The sequence below is a fragment of the Salvelinus sp. IW2-2015 genome, unplaced genomic scaffold (assembly GCF_002910315.2).
Source record: "Salvelinus sp. IW2-2015 unplaced genomic scaffold, ASM291031v2 Un_scaffold563, whole genome shotgun sequence".
Taxonomy (NCBI): domain Eukaryota; kingdom Metazoa; phylum Chordata; class Actinopteri; order Salmoniformes; family Salmonidae; genus Salvelinus; species Salvelinus sp. IW2-2015.
In genome coordinates, this window is record NW_019942575.1 from 124,618 (window position 1) to 144,995 (window position 20,378).

The window sequence follows — 20,378 nt, forward strand, 5'->3', positions numbered from 1 at the left end:
CAACCACGCTTTCACCAGGGTTCTGTGAGCATCGAGGAGTCAGAGCAACTTATGTTCTTCTGGGAGGACTGAGGGCAAATAACATACACATATTTCACCACTGACTGACATATGACAGTCAAGTCAGTCCCTTACCTTTTCAGTCACTGCTATGAGAACGTGGGGTCCCACAGGACTCAGTCATAGCTCCACTACCGATTGATCATGTGACTGACTGACTACAATCAGTGGTGGATAACCCGGAAAGCACCCGGTCCTCCAGGTGACTCACCGTCCCATCATCTAGTGTGGCTGCACACCCCAAATGGAGAAGCATCAGTGATGTCTTTATAGGCCAAACGTTCCCTGAAAGCACAACCAGTAAATATTACTCACCTTGGGGTAGAAGGTAATGGTGAACAGTTAAAGTCACTTAGTATCGAGGGGATGATAGTGCTACAGTATCTTCTTACTTAACCAATAAGCCTACACCTCTCTAGAATCTATTTCGGTGTATAATGTGCGGATGGATATGATTTACAATCCAGGTACAAAGGGGAGAATGGACCTTCTCTATAAATTTGGGGAACATTTTAAGTTACAAAAATACTCCTAAATGAAACTAAATACACCCCCCCATCCACTGCATTAAAGATGCACCACCAATGAAATAAGCACAGACACAAGACACACACATCCTGCCATACTACTGTATTCCATCTTTCAAAAAAGAAAGATAAGATTTTAATATTACTTAACAATATGTTAAAAGGTAGCCAGTTTGGCTTCAGTGTTAATACAATATACACTCTATAACAGATTGATAGTGTGCATTGTTCTTTTCTTCAATTTCATTCTGAAAGTATTGTGATACAAGCTGGATACAAGTCAAAAATAGGAAAGAAAACAAAATAAAAACTGTAACTGGTACACTTATTGATTTTGTTAAATGAAATTGAAAAAATAAAAAAAAGAACGTTGTCAAGTATTAAGCCAAGTTCCTCTCAGTCAAGTGAGAGTTGTTGGGGGCAGGGGAGAGTATGGCAGACCATGCCCATTCATTCCCTTGTCAGTTATCTGAATGAGATGCCGTGCTAGGAATCGTGGGTAACAAGGGGATAGTAAGCCACAGTAACTGAATGAAAGGCTTTAATTCATCAGATATCTTTTTTTTCTCCAATTTTTTTCCCATGTGTGTCTGTTTTCACAAAGCATACATAGTAAGGATCTTTTGACTAAGAGTCCGGCAAAAAAGAAAATGCATTTCAGAACATGGCTTTTTAAGTCAAGAGAAATGCCCCTCAGACTAAAAACACACAAACGAGCAACAAAAACAAAACCAGGTAGAAAGTAGCATTTTGTGATTATTCTTTTGTGTGTGTCATTTAATGTATTTTTTTTTCTCTCTCTCTCAGAGTTCTGCTTGAGGATCAGCCCGGAGGATGGGTTCATGGTAGAACCGCACAGCAACAAAGAACAAGGCAGCGTGGGTGTGCGCCATTTGGGCACAGCAGGGCTACGGGATGACGGGGTCTGTGGTAGCAGTTTGAATGGGGAGGGGGGGGGGTGCTGATTGCTTCCTGCCACAGTCTCTTTTTCTTTGTCCTACGCGAGGTCCCATCAGTGGGCGGCGAACGTTGCTTTCTTCAAGCTAAAGTTGGACCAGTTGATGGACAGCCGTTGTCGGGTCTGCCTGGCGGAATCCAAGCAGAACCTGGGAAGGGAGGGAGAGAGATGGGGAGTTAAAGATCCACTCCATGCAACGCTTTTCACTAGGGGCATCTGGAGGAGGGAACTACGCTCAAGCTAAGTACCAATTATCTTTCCTTCCTCCCAAAGTGTGCATTTGTTCTCTTCCCTTCACGGATTTGAAAGGACTCCACCAATCCAATGCTTTTACATTTGTGGGAAGTAGTGAACAAGTGCACACTTTAGGGGAAAATAGATATTATTGGGGTACACCCCTAGTCCTCTCCACACCCATAATCATAAGCTTAGGAATACAAGTCATTTGTTTTAATAGTTTTTGGGGATTTAATGTAATAGATTTAATGTAATAGATTCACATAATAGATTCTGCATATAAAGCATCCAGCTTCACTTCAAGCTAGATTCAATTTAAACACTTTGCAACTAAGCTTCCGGACAGATCGTTTAAGCAATTTTTTCAAAAAAATAAATAAATGCTTTATGTAGTCAATGCAAAGCAAGTCAAGTGCCCGTACCTTTTGAAATACTCCACCTCCCTCTCAGTCTCGTCCATGTCAGTACTGTCCAGATCAATGTCTTTGGGCAAGAAAACGTCATCTGCAATAAGAGAACACTCGGTCACAAAATGCCAACTTAACAAATGTAAATGTCCCCGTCTCAATATTATCTCTGGATGTTGTATGTGCCTGAAACACTTCTGCAGCCCTGAAACTAACCATCCTACAGGGATAAATAAAACTGCACAGCATAACCTAGCATATCATGCTGACCTATTGAGTTGTTTGTCTTGTCAGCCTTCTTCTTCTTGTTCTTCTTGGCCTTGGCCTTGGGCTGGGGGGATTCTGCGCTGAGGGGTTTGCCGTTCTGCAGGGGCTGCTCCGTCTGCGAGGCAGGGGGTGATGAGGGCTCCAACAAGGGTCGGCTCCTCTCATCTTTCACCTGGCTCGCCGACTGCTGATGGTGCTGCCTTTTCCCGTTGTTTCTCTCCTCCTTCCTGGGTCCCGGTGCCAGAGGGACGACCGGGTCTTCAGCGGGAAGCCTGGGCCGGGTCACTTTGACATCTGGTGGTAGTTGTGGTGTACTGTTAGTGGTGGTCGCCTCTGGGGCTTTCTTGACCATCGTTGTCTCGCTGGCGGTTTGCCTGATTGGCTGCTGCTGTTTTGGCTTGGCTTTGCCATTGGCCTCCGTCGTTTGGGGTGCAACGGAGGTGCCGTTGAGAAGGAAGGGGGTTGGGGAGTTGGGGGCATTTGGGGTGAAGGGGGCCGGAGTAGGGGCTTTCTCCCTGCTGTTCTTTGGACTGTGCTGTGAGGGGGGAGGCCGGGGCTGGGGTCGGTGCTCCACTCTGGGATCCTTGTGGCCAGGGAGGCGCATGAGGCTGTGCAGGAGCTGGCTCTTGCCGTTGCGGAGGTTCTCTAGGACGTTCTGGGCCGTCTGTTTGAGAGGCTGGGGGTTGTTCTGCGGTACGGGGGCGGCGAGCTCCTTGGCTTTCTCCTTTTTCTTCTTGGCGGAGCGGAGGTGCTGCAGCTCTTGCAGGCGGAGGAGTTCCCGTTGGAGGGCCTCCTCCTCCTCCCGCCGCCGTTGCTCCTCCTCCAGGAGCTGCTGCACCTGCTCCTCCTCCCGCTCGCGGGCCTCCGCCTCCAGACGCACCTTCTCCTCCATCTGAGACACACACAGACAGTTCATATCCAGTTGGTCCGTTACTTCATTTAGTTACAAAAAAATACAACTTTGGTTTGACCCAACTCCCTATTTGAACTAAGTCCTTAGCACCAATGTTAAAATTACAACTTGAAGGGTTATAGTTCAGCCCAAAATCAAATACTAAAACATATCATGTCTGGATTATCAGTAGACCACTTTTGACGTCAGTTGGGGTGAACTATTACTTTCAAAGTGACATTTTAAATCACGACACTGTCGTCGAAACAAAAATGGGTAACACTTCAAACAAAATGTTGTAAAACGCTTTAAACCACTACCTTCTTCTGTTTGTGGCGGGCCCGCTTTGCAGCCTTGGAGCTGGAGGCAGGCTTGTTGTCACTGGCGCTGTTGATGAACTGCAGCAGGTCCTCCACCCGCCGGTGGTCCTCCATGCCGTCGGCACCACTGTCGCGCTCCACCACGGCCGGCTGCTCCTCCCTCTTGGGCTGTTCCTCCTTCCGCTTGGTCAGCCTTAGGCGCAGCTTCTCGCGCATTTCCGCGTAGTTGCGGCTGGTGGGCGCCGCCGGGGGCTAGGGGAGGAAACAAGGAAATAGGGTTTAGATTATTCTGGTAGTTTGAGTTGAATTGTGTGTTGAATTCATCAGAGCACCCAATACTATCTGGGGTGAGTTTCCGCTATACAATGTAAAATGTGTTGGGGACCTAATCAGAAGTGCTATTTAAAGTGCCATCTCTCCAGACTAGGCTCGTTCAGCTGCTGGCTAGACAGTGTCCAACAGGCCGTTCTAGTAAAGATTTAGATTCTGTATTCCACAAAATGTCAGACTACATCATAAAACACTATTACAGACTTCTGTTTCTCACTATTCCACAAGTTGATACATAGTAATATACTCATAATAGTACGAGTATATGCATGTGCGCGCATGTGTGCATGTCTTACCCCGCCGTGGCCGAAGAACTCGCAGTAGCAGCAGTCGCAGTACTTCCCTTCCTTCTGGTTGGTGGAGGTGGAGGTGGAAGAGCTGTGCTCCGAGCAGCTGTCCTCGTCCTGGCTCTCCTCGCCGTCGTAGCCCTGGTGGTCGTACGCCCCGTTTCCCTCGCAACGGTGGCCCTCACACTCGGGGTCACTAGAAGGGGTCAAACGCCAAGGTCAAAATGTCAATGTCATGCCAATATGTAGTAGCTGAAATACCGGTAGGTGAAGTTAACCCAATAAATATTTTGAACTTTCTGTACTGTCAAATAAACTGGTTCCAATTGTGGCAAGTCGGATAAGATAAAGATGTATAGTAAACATAAACAACGTTCACACATGACTGATACATTTATCTTGCATATACCTTGTAAGCATTTGTAAGGCACAAACATCAATTTCATTAAAGAGCAGTGCTACACAAGCTAAACAATAAACATACTGTAAGTCACACAAATACATTTTTCACTGAAAAGCAGTACTGATACAAAACTGTTAGTAGTGCGCTTGGCTTTAAAGAGGTAAAGAGTCTGTACCCTGATGGCAGTACTGCATATTGGCTGTCCAGTGGATGTGTAAGATCCTAAATGATTTCTTTACCCCGCTTACCTGTGCGCCTTTTACCTTCTTCCTACAATCTTACCACTGACCTGTACAACTCTCTCTAGGGTAATATGACTTGCCCATGTGAGGGAGCCAAACCAGGCAACAGCACTAAATGTGAAGACTGGCTCAATAAAACAATCTGTAAAAGGACTAGAACAGATTTATACATTAGGCCTTCTAAGTTTACGAAGGAAGTACAGTCTGGATTGATATTTAGATAACACTGGCCCACAGTTGGCTCCAAAGTTCAGCTTGTTATTAACTACTGTACCGATGGTGATTGACTTGGAGCAATCAGCTTGATGGTTGTTTCCCAAAGTCTATGATTAGGTCTTTGGTCATTCAGATTTCAGCACAAGATGTCAAACTTGTGGACTGAATCAGGTCATCCGAATCAGATGTGCCAAGATTAGCAGTGTCATCTGAGTATTTTATGTACCGTATGTTCTCAGGGCAGGTGCTCCTACAGTCATCTGTATAGTGTAAACAGGACAGGAGAGATGATTGAGCCCTGTCCTGCACTCACCAATGAATCCCACCCACGGTGGTCTATTTGACAGAAAATATAAAATCCACAGAATGAGTTTTGGACTTAGGTTCATATTCAAAAGTTTGACCATTAGATATGGCTGTATACTGCTAAAAGCATTGGAAAAGGCCACAAACACCATCTAGGCATAGGACTTGGCAATGTGTGGTACAGTAGCAACAAGAACCTTGTCCACTCCGTTGCTTGTAGGCAAATTGAAGGGGGTCTACAATGTCTCAAACCTCATTTTGTATGTGGGAAAGAACCAAACACTCAGAACGTTTCATTATGACAGGCGTTAACGTAACAAGGGCTCCCGAGAGGCGCAGCCGTCTAAGGCACTGCAGTCCCTGCGTCGTCCGGGTTTGGCTGGGGTAGGCCGTCATTTTAAATAAGAATGTTCCTAACTGACTTGCCCAGTTAAATAAAACATTTAAATAAAAAAATAAAAGGTGGTAATCGCTGAGGACAGCAGAGCGGCTCTTCTTGGGTACTGGGCATACGATGGATGATTTCTACAGAGCTGGTACTGTATGCTCCCTCAGTGAGCGTTTGAACAGCTCACAGAACACACCTGACAATTCCTTGTGACAGAATTTAAGTTGGAGAAATTATCTGGAGCAGTAGCTTTGTTTTCTGATATTAGATGTAATACCCTATCAACATCTACTTCCTCTATAACCAAATCAGCTTCCCTTTGTGCTAAAGATAACATTTCACAACAGCTCATCCTCCTCAGTACTAAAGTCCAGACTACCAAACCTAAAATAAAAAGAGCTCAAACTCTCGGCAAACCCAATAGAATGTTCTTTTGAATGGACATTGAGCTCAGTGTGCTTAGTTGGTAGTCTAGAGAAGTTTTAGACCCTTCCAAGTACCCCTCATCTTTCCATCCTGGTATAGTCCTTCACCCTTCTCTATGTAACCCTTTTTGCTTATTTTGAAGGGACCACTGTATCCTCACAAAAATGTATGTAATCAGACAAAGCCTCTAAAGTTTCATCCAGTGTGGCATTTTCTGAGAAAACAGTCCAATCGGTACTGTCAAAGCAGTCTTGCAGCACTGCACTGGATGTGTCATTCCACTGTTTTGACTGATTTATAGACTACTCCCTCTCTGTAGTTTATTTCGAAAGGCTGGAATGAGGTGGACTGCATTAAGAGCCTAGGTGCTTAGAGGAGCCTTCTGAATAGACTGGTGTTTTACTACCCCTTGTTGCACATGTAACATATTGCTGATAAGAAGCAAGAGTCTTTGAGAGTACCGCTGTTGAAAACCACCCAGTCTAAAATAAAAATCGGGGAGTCAGGTGATTTTGACTATGCGGTGCACGCATGACGTGATTACATCTGCTGTGCAATTAATAACAAGAATGATAAAGAACTGACCGAATTCACGGGGCCGGTACTTTGGTGTGAAGGAGAGGGATAGTAGCACCACATCTGATGAGCAGTGCGATTCCAGAGTGGTACAATATACGACGATGGAAGCTAGATCTACTCAGGCTTTTATAAAGCTAGCCAACTTCAGTTAGCTTCGCATTCCAGCTGAGACTTCATTCATACTACGACAGTGGATATTGCGCTCGTCTGCCTGCCGCTAACTCTAGGAGGCTTGCATCAGTGCATGCATGTCGCACGTGGCGAGTCGAACGCCGAACTCTTGATTGAGACAACGCTGAAAAATCTAAATCGATGGGCGAGTCAAGTTATCTTGGAAATTCAGCAGGCTCTAGTGTGAAATTGGCCGCTAGAAGTGCTGTCGGGCTTTTATTACGTATTGTAACGACGATTTAATGTCGTCTTTGGTGTGCTTATCAATGCAACAGCAGCTTTTATCTAAAATAATTGTATTAACTAAGTCATACAAAAGGTGTGATGTTTCAAACGCATTCTGTCATTAATACACGTGTAATGTGCTAGGTATTTTAACATTACTATATTTTTTAACACAAAAAAACACTGTTTAATACAATATTTAGTCAGTGATCTACAAATATTTTTTTTATTTAACTAGGCAAGTCGGTTAAGAACAGATTCTTATTTACAATGACGGCCTACCCAGCCAAATCCGGACGACGCTGGGCCAATTGTGCGCTGCCCTATGGGCCTCCCAATCACGGCCGGATGCGATACAGCCTGGATTCGAACCAGGGACTGTAGTGACACCTCCTGTAATGAGATGCAGTGCCTTAGACCGGGGGCCAAGGGGATGATGATGCAATCTTTCAGAGAGGGAGGGAATATATGATTTCATTGGTCCTCCAACCACACTTCATTCAGAGTAAATGGAGTTGGCCTGACCCGGAACAAGTTAGTTCTGAAGGACTCGTTGCCATAGAAATGTACATGGCTAAAAGCTGAGCCACATTCATATGACCGGTTATTTACAGTTGGAACTCAGTTGACCAAAGTTGCCTCTAACTCCTCAAACCCCATTCAAAGTATATGGCTCAGGATATGGGCAGATCTGCTGTATGCCTGGTTGACAAATGCAAACCCTGCTTTTCCCCATGTCAATGTCATGCCTGTGTGGTGTTCTGAATCCGACAAAGCTCAGTTCTGAGTCAATGACATGTCATCTAACCATGTTTCAGTAAGACTGATCAGTTTGGCCTCCCGGTATGCCCATTGGAAAGTAACGTTGACATACATTTTATGGAGTATAGAAGGGAGCGATGGGCTTCCAATGTTCTGGTTATGAGTAAGACCTAGTTGTTTAGAAGCCCACTCAAAGCAACAGTGGGTGGTTACAATTCAATGCTCTCCAATATAGCCATGGAGAGGTAGTAGGCAGATGTTTTGCCTAATCAACTGATACAGGATCAGATTTCAATTCATGGGCAATATTAAAAATAAAAAGCTTGCAGCACGCCCAGTGCTCCGTTGACATTTCACAGAGATATGCTTGTTTAACGCTGTTAATATGAACAGCGTATACTAAAACATGAAAGTACTACATGTCATGTCTCAAATTCAATATACATCTTACCTCTATTGTTTAACATTCTCCGGATTTGAGAAGAAAGATGAATGTCATTAGCCTGTCAAGGTAACCTTAATTCTCGCACAGCATCCAGCCTAGCTGACGCAAAGCTATTTTCCAAATTCTTGACCACCTTTTTTCATCTGGCCTCCATTGATTTAGTCGCCCAAATGTCTTACCTTTCTTCACACAGATTATGATAGAGACATAAGGTTTGGCACATTGTTTTCCATAGAGGATTATCTACACAATGTGTTTTTGATTGGACACACTATACAGGCCTTGATATTTTCTCATCGCTCTACTGGTCAATGTTAGTATCAGGAGTAGGTTAATCTGATCTTAGCTTTGTGATAAAAGAAAACTTAAACAAAGGACTGACCTGCACACGCTGGGCGGGGCGCTAATGGCCCCGTCGGCTGGGGCGGCGTCAGGCGGCTCGGCTGGGGACAAGCACATGCCCTGGTGGTGAGCCTCCATGAAGCCTGGGGCCGTGGTGGGAGTCGTTGGGAAGGGCTGCGAGCCCATGCTGGGGTAGTGGTGCTGGGCAGTGGGGCCAGGGGCAGGAGGCAGGGCTGGGCCAGACGAGAGCTGAGAGAGGGAGGCCAGGCCTGTGGGGCTATTCCTAGGGGCGATGGGGCCAGGTTGTTGCCTATGGTCCTCTTTACCTATATTGTGAAATACATCACCTGACAGAGACAGAAGAAAAAAATAAATGCATATGAAATGATGCACATTCAGCAGCTGGTTAGTGAGGATCGGAGACAATTCACAAGAAGTCATCTTAAATGCCTCAATGAAGGAAATACATTTACAGTAAGTCAGACCCATGTTTTCGGGTCATCAGGTATATTCTGACCTCTGCTTGTATATTCTGTATTTGGAACATGTTAAATTACAATCATTGCTGCAAACACAACACTTTCCCTTTCTCAGGCAGCTTTCCTGTCACATCAGTACAGATCAAGGAGAAGAAGCTAATTCAGGCCATTGAGACGCAGCCTTGCGGCTAGTGACTGCTAGCCGTAAGCACCCCTCCCCCCCATTTTATCACATAAGTACAAAACGAAGTCGGTAGCCGAAGTCTACGCCCCTTTGTTTGTGATTGGTCAACAGTAGGGATTCTTCAAAAGTCTTTGCTGTCCTTCTACGACATACTTTTCATTGAGTAATATTGCACCAAACATCTTAGTTAAATGTAAAATTGCGCAACTAAGACCTCTGCAAAAATATCAAAATTAATGACAGATTTCTTGAGTTAGATTAATTCTGACTACAGCGTCTCAAAAAGGACAAACAGTACTACTGCTGCTTTAAAAGAAAAATTATGTTCAAGCGAAGGTCTTATAAAGGAGCACACGAGCACACTAGTTTGGTTATGAAGCATGCTGACAACTTTAGAATGAACCAAATGTATCGGGCATGTGGTGGTGTGCTAGTATGGATATTGGAACGTAGCAGTGTGCCATCGGACTAGCCCTAAGCTGCGCTCCTCCTCCTCAGTTTTACCTAAGGAGTTGGGTCTTTTAGATGAAACTTGGATGTGATTATTACTTGACTGGACAGTGGTTGCCGTGCAGGAGACTGAGGCGGTGGAGGCAGAGGTGGCCATCACCACTTTGTTGGCCTCCAGGAAGGCATCTTGGAAATTGTAGAGACACTTCTTCTTGGCGCCGTTCTTTCTCTCCCTGGGCAGGGGCTGTTGCTGCTCCGACGGCGAGGGTGGGAAGAGGTGAAGGGAGGTGGGTTCGGCCGAGGCGGTGTGGGCGTGGTCACCATAGCTGGAGGAGGAGGGCGGGGGGAGGGGCACGTCAGGGTGGTGGGGTGATCCCAGCATGTCCCCTGGAGATGAAGACAAACATTTTATTTGTATTTATTTAGCCTTTATTTAACCAGGCAAGTCAATTAAGAACAAATTCTTATTTACAAGGACAGCCTGGCGAAAAACAATTGAAGAACAAGAGTTAACTGCATGTGTAAGTCCAAAGATTTAGATGGGTGAGAAGGAACATCGGACACAAACAATAAGGATGGCTCTCACTGTATACAGAGTTAAATTGTACATTGAATTCTATGGCACGAGGGAGGAACAATTCTACTTCATAGAGCCAAAACACACAACACTGAACCTTGTTGGGACCCATCCTTGTATAAACTACAGAGACCAAGTCACACCACACCCCTCGGACAAAGACACTGATCCGACAGGAGGAGGAGGAGCTGGGGGAAGGAGGCTGAAATGGGAGTCGAATGGGGCCTCTTACTACAAGAGCAGACATGTACATATTACCATGTACATATTACCATAGCTACCTGCATGTACATATTACCTCAACTAACCGGTGCCCCAGCACATTGACTCTGTACCAGTAACCCCTGTATATAGCCTCGCTTTTTATTTTACTGCTGTTTAATTATTCATTACCTTCATTTTCTATTCATCAATTATTATTTATTTTTTTCTCTTAACTTCTTAAAGCATTGTTGGTTAAGGGCTTGTAATTAAGTATTTCACTAAGGTTTACACCGGTTGTATTTGGCGTATTTGACAAATACAATTTAATTTGATGCAGTTGCAGGCAATGGAGCTGGGAGCTGAAATAAAATGAGCAGCTCCTCCTTTAGCCTACATTTGGGATGGATGAATCATTTTCCTCTTGGAGAACTACTTGGTATGCAGGCTTTTGCTCCAGCCCCGTTGTACCACATCTGATTAAGCTATTAATTAATAATTAAGATGAATTATTCTTTGTGAGCAGCTGATTCGTAGAATCAGGTGGGCTATATTAGGTTTTGTAGTGAAAGTCTGCAGTATGATAGCTAGCTCCGTGGTGAAGTTCCCTCACAGATCTAGGATCAGCTTCCCTTCCCCCAATCTTAACTGTAACCATTTGTGTGGAAAATGCGAAACGGACTCAGTACCAGCGTCAAGGGGCAATTTCACCCTACACCAGCTCTCCAGGAGGAAGGTTGGTCGTCCATGGGCTAGATGAAGAGGTATGTTCTCACCTGGCAGGGGCTCCTGCAGCAGCACTGATGGGTTCCAATTCTTCATCATCGCAGCGTCGCAGATGTTCTCGAACTTGAGCGAGAGGCACTGCAGCGAGTTGTTCCAGTCGCCAGCGCCGCCACCAAAGCAGTTCTGGTAGACATGGTCCGGTAGGGAGGGGCTGAAGGCCTGCTGCTTGGGCCCTGTGTGGCTCGACGTGGGGGCAAGGGGGATAGGCTAGGAACAGAATAGAAGAGTTCTAAGTTTGATCTGACAATCTTGTTGGTTGTACAGTCGTCTCAAATACAACTGAAGGACCTCGGCGTTACTCTGGATCCTGACTTCTCTTATGAAGAACATGTCAAGAATATTTCAAGGGCAGCTTTTTTCAATCTTCCTAACATAGCAAAAATCTGAAACTTTGTCCAAAAATTATATAGAAACGCTAATCCATGCTTTTGTCACTTCTAGATTAGACTACTGCAATGCTCTACTCTCAGGCTAACCGGATAAAGCACGAAATAAACTTCAGTTAGTGTCAAACACGGCTGCTAGAATCTTGGCTAGAACAAAAACATGTCATCATATTACTCCAGTGCTAGCCTCTCTACACTGGCTTCCTGTTAAGGCTAGGGCTGATTTCAAAGTTTTACTGCTAACCTACAAAGCACTACATGGGCTCCTACCGTACGCTACAGTCACAAGACGCAGGCCTCCTTACTGTACTTAGAATTTCTAAGCAAACAACTGGAGGCAGGGCTTCCTCCTATAGAGTCTTTACTGAAGACTCATCTCTTCAGAAGGTCTAATGAATAAGTGTAGCATGGCTCAGGGATGCGAAGGTGAATGGCAAGACACTGGAGTGACGAACCGCCCTTGCCGTCTCCGGACAAAAAGAACACCTATGTGAGAATGCTGTTCATTGACTACAGCGCAGAGTTCAACACCATAGTGCCCACGAAGCTCATCACTAAGCTAAGGACCCTGGGACTAAACACCGCCCTCTGCAACTGGTTCCTGGACTTCCTGATGGGCCGCCGCAGGTGGTAATGGTAGGCAACAACACGTCTGCCACGTCTGCCCTCAACACTGGGGCCCCTCAGGGGTGTATACTTAGTTCCCTCCTGTACTCCCTGTTCACCCACAACTGCGTGGCCTAACATGACTCCAACACCATCATTAAGTTTGCTGACGACACAACAGTGGTAGGCCTGATCACAGACAACGATGAGACAGCCTACAGGAAGGAGGTTAGAGAATTGGCAGTGTGGTGCCAGGACAACAACCTCTCTCTCAATGTGAGCAAGACAAAAGGAGCTGATCGTGGACTAGAGGAAAAGGCGGACCGAACAGGCCCCCATTAACATCAACGGGGCTGTAGTGGAGCGGGTCGAGAGTTTCAAGTTCCTTGGTGTCCACATCACCAACGAACTACCATGGTCCAAACACATCAAGACTGTGAAGAGGGCACGACAAAACCTTTTCCCCCTCAGGAGACTGAAAAGATTTGGCATGGGTCCCCAAATCCTCAAAAAGTTCTACAACAGCACCAGAGAGCATCCTGACCAGTTGCATCACCGCCTGGTATGGCAACTGCTCGGCATCTGACCGTAAGGCGCTACAGAAGGTAGTGGGTATGGCCCAGTACATCACTAAGGCCAACCTTCCTGCCATCCAGGACCTATATAATAGGCGGTGTCAGAGGAAAGCCTATAAAATTGTCAGAGACTTCAGTCACCCAAGTCATAGACTGTTCTCTCTGCTACCACACGGCAAGAGGTACTGGAGCGCCAAGTCTAGGTCCACAATACTTTTTAACAGCTTCTACCTCTAAGCCATAAGACTGCTGAACAATTAATCAAAATGGCTACCAGACTAATTACATTGACGACCCCCCCCCCCCTCCCATTTTTTGGAACAAAGGGGAGGGGGGGGGGGGTACAAATTGTACAAATTAAATTACAAATTACTTCAAATAACCTGTACCCACGCACACTGACTCAGTACCGGTACCCCCTGTATATAACCTCATTATTGTTATTTTATTGTGTTACTTTTTATAATTTTTTACTTTAGTTTATTTGGTAAATATTTTCTTAACTCTTCTTGAACTGCACTGTTGGTTAAGGGCTTGTAAGTAAGTATTTCATAGTAAGGTCTACACTTGTGGTATTCAGCGCATGTGACAACGTTTGATTTGATTGTGTCTGGCCAGCTCCCTTCACTGGGATTCTCTGCCTCTATTGGACTCCTAGTCTCTCAACATATTTTCAATAGTGACAGCTTTTTACAACACCCATGCTTCTACACCTGCATTGCTTGCTGTTTGGGGTTTTAGGCTGGGTTTTGTACAGCACTTTGTGACATCAGCTGATATAAGGGATTTATAAATAAATTTGATTGGCATAACCAAGCTGCAATCCCTCATAGTAGATATGAGCTCATTTGATACAGTGCGACCTCTTGTGGTATATCCATGCAATTACAGCGAAATAATCAACCAAAAAAGGTATAACAGAGTTGAATCACTTCCTTGTGATGGTGTAAATCCCCTGAAGGGAATGTATCAATGGGCAAATTCGATTTGCATGGCCCGGTGCCACGGTTGGGTGGAGATTTCACTTAAGGACCAATGGAATGGTCTAAAATGCAAAAACTCCACCTACCCAGGGTACCGGGCCATGCCAAATGAACTCCATCAATTAAAAATTACCAGTTAAGAGGGATGAGAGGTTACCACTCAAATCATATCCTGAAACTTGAATCATGTAAATCCCCATCAATTTTATAGAGAAAGTATAGCCAATACTGAGTCTGTAACTAGGGCGGTGACAATTATAGCATTTTTGTTAATTGTATTTAAAAATATTTTGAGCTTATAATGCTGGGGGAAAAAAATAGAAACATTTCTACAACATACCTAATGAATATAACACAGCTTTGGTGACACAGCCATCTAAAAAAACAAATGGTTTTGACTGCTTGGAACATTCTTAAATGCAGCTTCTCCTCCAGACTGCTCGTAAAATGATGACCAACTTTACCCACTTCATGTAAAAATGAAAAACTGCTATTGGGTAAACTATACATAGTTCAATCCCCCATTCTCCTAAAATGAATGTACTAATACGATTATAATTTTTGTAGGTCATTGTCCATAACTCAGTTGCATGATTATACGATAACCGTGCCAGCCCTATCTGTAAGTGACTATGGCTGTATCCCAATACCCATAAATGACTTCCATTTGTTGTCTCCTCTCCCTCAAGACTGTTGAAATGGCTTTCACCTATCAACAACCTTACAGAGCAGTGGTAAGATCAGTAAGGGACACAAGGAAGCCTTTCAAGACTATTGGGGCACAGCCTGTATCTGTCAAGCATTCATGAGGGTTCACAGGGTCAGATTTCATCTACCTCAAGCTAGTACAGTTGTTAGTGGTATGTGTGTGTTAACTCACCTTGCTGTGTGAAAGGGGGGGGCTGGGGTAGAGTGTGGGGTGCAGCAGGGGCCGGGGCATGTGGGAGAGGTTATGCAGGGGCAGGTGGCCGTGGATGTGGGGGTAGAGGTGGAGGGCCGGGTGGCTGGGGTTCTGGTTGTCGCCCCCGGTGAAGAACTGGTGGTGGTGGCCGGAGGGGGGTGTGTGGATCCGGCTGGGGGAGAGGGGGGGGGCTGGGCCCAGGGGGGCAAGGGAGGAGGACAGGTCCTGGTTGCACACGTGGCACTCACAGGCGTGCTGTTCCACCTGGAATGAGAGAGGAACAAGATGGCTACCGTGAGTTGTACTTCATGTCCACCAGTGTTGATTGTCATTTTTTCTCCTCCTTTCAGCATTAAGACTACTGTGCAAGTATTTTGAGCTAGATGGCGACATACACAACCGGCTGTGTAGAGGCTGTGTGCCCCATGCATTGGAATCCATTCAAACTGAACAGAATCTTTCTCTAGGTATTCTAGATATAGAATACCTAGAGAAAGATTCTGTTCAGTTTGAATGGATTCCAATGCATGGGGCACACAGGTTAACCTGTGGGGCACACAGGTTAACCTGATTCAAATCCTACCTCAAGCCCTAGTTGTGTAGTGTGGTTGTACCTGATGCTGTGGGTAGTAGGGCGGAGGGCTGTTGTTGCTCTTCCCTGGCGAAAGCTCCCCCCGCTGGCCCGGAGGCTCCCCGCCGCTCTCCTCGTCAGCCTCCTCCTCGTCACCCTCCGACGAACTACTGCTGCTGCTGCTCCCTCCAGGAGACTGGATAGAGAGAGAGAAGGGGGGAGAGTGAGGGGAATGGAAAGAGAGAGAGAGAGAGAGAGAGAGGGGAGGAGGGGGGCAGAGGATGAGAGGGAGAGAAATTGGAGAGAAAACCGAGGGAGAGAGGAGAGTGAGGAGGATAGAGATGGGAGAGAGAAAGAGAGAAATGCAGCAAGAATGAGTCAGTCAAAGTACATTTCCACAATCAAATCTGTCCCAGTACTTCGCACAGAGAAACATGCCAAACTTGCATCAAAGGCACTGTCACACACACGGTGTAGGGTGAAGTTGTCCCAGATGCTGATCTTGGGCCAGTTTAGCATTTCCCCCACTAATGGCTAAGGTTAGGATTGGGGAAGCTGATCCTAGATCTGTAACTAGGGTAAACGTCACCCCACAGCCGTCAACCACCCACACCTCATCTTTGAGCGCCATGTTCTCTCCGCCACCGTTGAGCTCGCTGTGCAGGCCGTTCATCCTGGCCACCACCCCTGGGTCCTCATAGCCCCCCATGGGGTAGATGTCCGCAAACTTGCCCAACAGCGGAGGCACTTCGTCCTCGTCGCTACCACTACGAGGAGAGGAGGAAGAGAGAGGGAAAGAGAAAATAATGAAGGTGAATACCAAAACAGGAGTGGACATGTTTTCATTATAAAAATCATTATAGGAAATGACATTACATGATTGGAGAGCACATACCTGATAAAAGAGTTATAACTACATAAACCACAAGAGTAACCATAACCACAACAAATACAACCATACCCACATCAACTAGATATTGGGATAAATCCTACTGGTAGCATGAACTAGTCCCAGGGCGATCTGGACAAAAAAAATCCACACCACGATAAATTGGATGAATCACAAGAATGATAAATTTAACAACATTAATGTACAACAGTTATTTTTTTGTAATATTACCCTTAAAACTACTACTTTGAATGCTGTAGCTATCAATTGTCCCATTAACAATTACCCATATTAGCAAACTTATTTCACCCTTCTCTAGTAGGGCCCTATAGGTTATTAATAGTAATGATCGATAATAGCAAAATGGCCACGATAAGTGGTCAGTGTTGATCATTTCAGTTGATCGTCCCAGCTCTAGCGTGAACTCATAAAGCCATTATTTGTGCATTTTAGTCATGTATATCTTTGATAGATATAAATATTTAAAAAATAACATTATTGTAATGTATTGCTTTTTTTGTATGTTTTTTTCCTATGATATTGTATTGCTTTACATTATATACTCAGGTCTTGTTTAGAAAATACATTTGCTATGATCTCCTGAATAAATAAATACATATTTTTACAACAAAGAACACGCCCCCCCTGGTGGACTTACAAGGTGGTGGCGACCCCTTCTGGCATTATGAGGCGCGAGTGCTGCTGTATGGTGATGGGCGAGCTGGAGGCCGAAGCAGAGGCTGAGCTGCCCCCGGAGGACAGACTGGGGGGGTGCACCTCGGCCAGGTAGTCCCGGTGCTGTGGGGGCTCCGTGGCCTGAAGCGGCAGCTTGATGTGGAGGTCCTCGGCAATGGGAGAGTCCATGATGCCGCACGTCAGGATGTGGGAGAGGCTGCAGTCGTCGCAGGTGCATCTGGGGGAGGAGGGATGGTTGTTCATTAAAAAAGGTGGTTTTGCAAAGGTTGGGTCGCAGGTGGCCAGTGGTGGTGTTCCAGGTCATCGTTTTTGTGGTCGAGCTGAAAATCTCAGAAGGTTGATATATTATATTGATGTGGTTCATGAGATGCTAAACACTTGTATACACCATTTCCTTTCCGGTCACTGAATAACACTGGGTACTGGCTAGAAACATGGGTTTGTTTTACTTTGGGTTGATAAATGAGGATTAAAAACATACCCGCACACAAAGTTTGAATGTCTCATTGGACTTGTGTCATATAATACCCACATAGGTAAAAAAAAAAAAAAAAAAAAAAATAGGTAGGATTTTATTTAGACATGCTACAAATAAACAAACACACCATCTGTAAATTGTAAGCAAAATGAATCCTCCAAACTCACCGTCTTCGATAATTGCAATTTGGACAGTCTGGAATGCTGAGACGAGAGGAGAGCATTCTCATCGTGTCTGTAAAGTTACTGTCACCAGCTAAAGATTTCTTACTGTTGGTTAACTGCAAAGACAAAATCAAATTCATGTACAGCAGATTTAAAGGGTACACCGTCAAAATCTGCCTGACCAGTTTCACAAATAAATAAACTATTTCTATAGACTATTTGTCCATCATACCTGTTCTTCTATAAACCTCCTCTGTTTAAAGAATTCCCAGTCTTCCTTCAGCATCCGTTGTTTTGTTTTCAAAGTCTGTAAATAGGTAGACTTCAATTATGCGCTTTGACAGATTGAGGTCGAAACATGTCAGCTTTTTAATAAATAACAGTACCTAAATCATCTTTTCTCTGTTGGTCTACAGAAATAATGACATAAATAATAGGGTAAGTGTTAGGGAATGAAAAGATAGACAATGCTGATAACTACAGTAATTGTCTTATATTACTTGAAATTTAGTTGCGTGATAAACCGCTTACATTTTTGCTAATTAAAGACTTATGTGGTTCTGTCCGTTGATTTGTGAGATTCTGGCCCTCCACCTTAAAAAGCAGCTGCCAAAAAGAGAAAAATTAATTGTTAAGCATCAGAGAGACCAAAAGAAAACCATTCAAAGGAGATGCATTTGTTAAATATGTTATTGACATTTATTTGAGTTCAATTGTCACACACAAGGAACAGCCCGTGGAGTGTAGCAAAGACAGGGATATTGTGTGTATGTGATGTGTTTCTCTCGGTCTGTGTGTGTGTGTGTGTGCGTGCGTGTACCTGTTCGTCGACGTAGTCGTCAATCCTCTTCTCACACTCCTGCCACTCGGCAGCCACGGCGGCCATCTCCTGCTCCAGCTGCTGGTAGCTCTCCAGCAGGGTTCTGTACATGTCCTCGCTATACGAGTCGTGGGAGGCCGTGCCGTGCCTAATCAGAAATGGCATTCTTTTTTAAAGAAAACATTGGAAACACACAGCTAGGCCAGTTTATCATACCAATGGCCTATTTAGGTTTGAGGATAGACCAGGTTTAATGATTTTGCTATACTAAGACAAACAAAAAGGGATTATATAGGGAGACTATAAAAAAAAAAAGATATAATAATCCTCACAGAAGCATACACCTCAATGGCATCAGAGAAATCCTCATCTTAAATGGCTGTTTTACATTTACAGTAATCCCTCGTTTATCGCGGGGGTTACGTTCCGAAAATGACCCGCGATAAGTGAAATCCGCGAAATAGAAAACTTTTTTTTTTTTTACAATTAGCAACTATTACATGTATACAAATACAGTGACTCACGTGTAGGCCGTTTCACTGCTCTTCAGACTGGGCCGCTGCATCCTGACTGCGCTCTGCAGTGTTCTCTTCTTCTGAAGCCCGCGGTGCAGGTGTGTTTGTTCGGGAGAAGAACATAGTGATAGGCAGCTGTTGTCGCTCTTTTTTCTTCTTTGCAAAAAGATCCTTGTACACCGACATGCCACCATCGATTACGTTGGAGAACTGTAATGAACGGCTCTCATTTTGTCGTCCGTGCAGTTATGTGTACGTTAATAAAACAGCTTGGCAATTTACATTAGTTGGCCAAATTATCTTGTAATTTCGACATTCTCCTAAACCCATATGTGACGAACGGCCTGGACCGGAAAAGACCTGCGGATGGGCCCAACACGGACGGAAGATGCTACCTATCTCAAGATAAAGTTCAAACTTCCTGCCATTGCTAGCGGAAGGTAAAAGCTAGCAGGCCGTTTGCGCTCGCCATTGAGAATCAATGAATCTTCCGTTCGTTCATAAAGAAGGAGGAAAAAACATAAGGACACAGCAGCAGTCAATTTTAATACGATGCAAAAAGGGGTTGTAACTGTCCGCAACAAGACCATGGTACGGATGGAGACGGCATTAGCTCTGTGGATTAATGACTGCAGGGAAAAAACATAACCCTGGATACAAACGTTATCTGCACAAAAGCGAGAATGCTGTATGAAACTTTGCTGTCAGTGACGGGGAAGAGGGAGAGGATGCCGGGCCTCAGCAAGTGCTGCTGACACAGTGGGAGAGGATGCCAGGCCCCAGCAAGTGCTGCTGACAAAGTGCCAAGCGCATTTAATGCAGCAAGGGCTGGTTTGAAAAGTTTAAGAAACGCTTTGGACTTAAAAATGTTTGTCTGCACGGTGAGATGGCGTCTGCGGATACCGCTGAGGCAGAAGCCTTCGTGAACAATAAATTCAAGGCGATCATTGAGGGGGGGATATAAGCCCGAACAAGTTTTTACCATGGATGAGACTGCCTTATTTTGGACCGAATGCCCTCCCGCACCTTCATCATGCAGGAAGAAGCCAAAGCCCCAGGATTTAAAGTTCACAAGACCGTTTGACCCTGGCTATGTGCGGAAATGCCGCAGGTTTCATGATTAAACCGGGGCTGATTTACAGGTCTAAAAATCCCAGGGCGCTGAAAAAACAAAATAAGGATGATTTGCCTGTTTACTGGATGTACAATGCAAGGCTTGGATGACAAAAAGTGCTCAATCTGGATTGGTTCAAAACTGTTTCATCCCGGAGGTCAAGTGTTTTTGAGAGAAAGGGACTGAACTTTAAAGTGCTTCTGCTCCTTGACA

General features: G+C 44.9%; 1 protein-coding gene across 2 annotated transcripts in view; it reads right to left on the bottom strand.

Moving 5' to 3' along the window:
- Positions 1-675: 675 nt before the first annotated feature.
- LOC112068550 (protein FAM193A) overlaps positions 676-20,378 on the bottom strand; it is a 33,298-nt gene continuing 13,595 nt past the window's right edge. Inside the window, exons 8-23 of one of the 2 annotated variants that reach the window (XM_024135702.2) lie at positions 18,537-18,684; positions 18,248-18,322; positions 17,949-18,023; positions 17,720-17,832; positions 17,037-17,291; positions 16,103-16,256; positions 15,533-15,685; positions 14,898-15,182; positions 11,458-11,674; positions 10,003-10,290; positions 8,831-9,137; positions 4,295-4,481; positions 3,669-3,920; positions 2,460-3,348; positions 2,205-2,286; positions 676-1,693 (exon numbers count right to left, since the gene is read on the bottom strand). In XM_024135702.2, the coding sequence (XP_023991470.1) occupies positions 1,600-1,693; positions 2,205-2,286; positions 2,460-3,348; positions 3,669-3,920; positions 4,295-4,481; positions 8,831-9,137; positions 10,003-10,290; positions 11,458-11,674; positions 14,898-15,182; positions 15,533-15,685; positions 16,103-16,256; positions 17,037-17,291; positions 17,720-17,832; positions 17,949-18,023; positions 18,248-18,322; positions 18,537-18,684 (3,574 nt within the window). In that variant the 3' untranslated portion in view covers positions 676-1,599. Of the gene's footprint in view, positions 1,694-2,204; positions 2,287-2,459; positions 3,349-3,668; positions 3,921-4,294; positions 4,482-8,830; positions 9,138-9,957; positions 10,291-11,457; positions 11,675-14,897; positions 15,183-15,532; positions 15,686-16,102; positions 16,257-17,036; positions 17,292-17,719; positions 17,833-17,948; positions 18,024-18,247; positions 18,323-18,536; positions 18,685-20,378 lie in introns of both variants that reach the window. The other variant, XM_024135701.2, reaches the window with a different exon arrangement.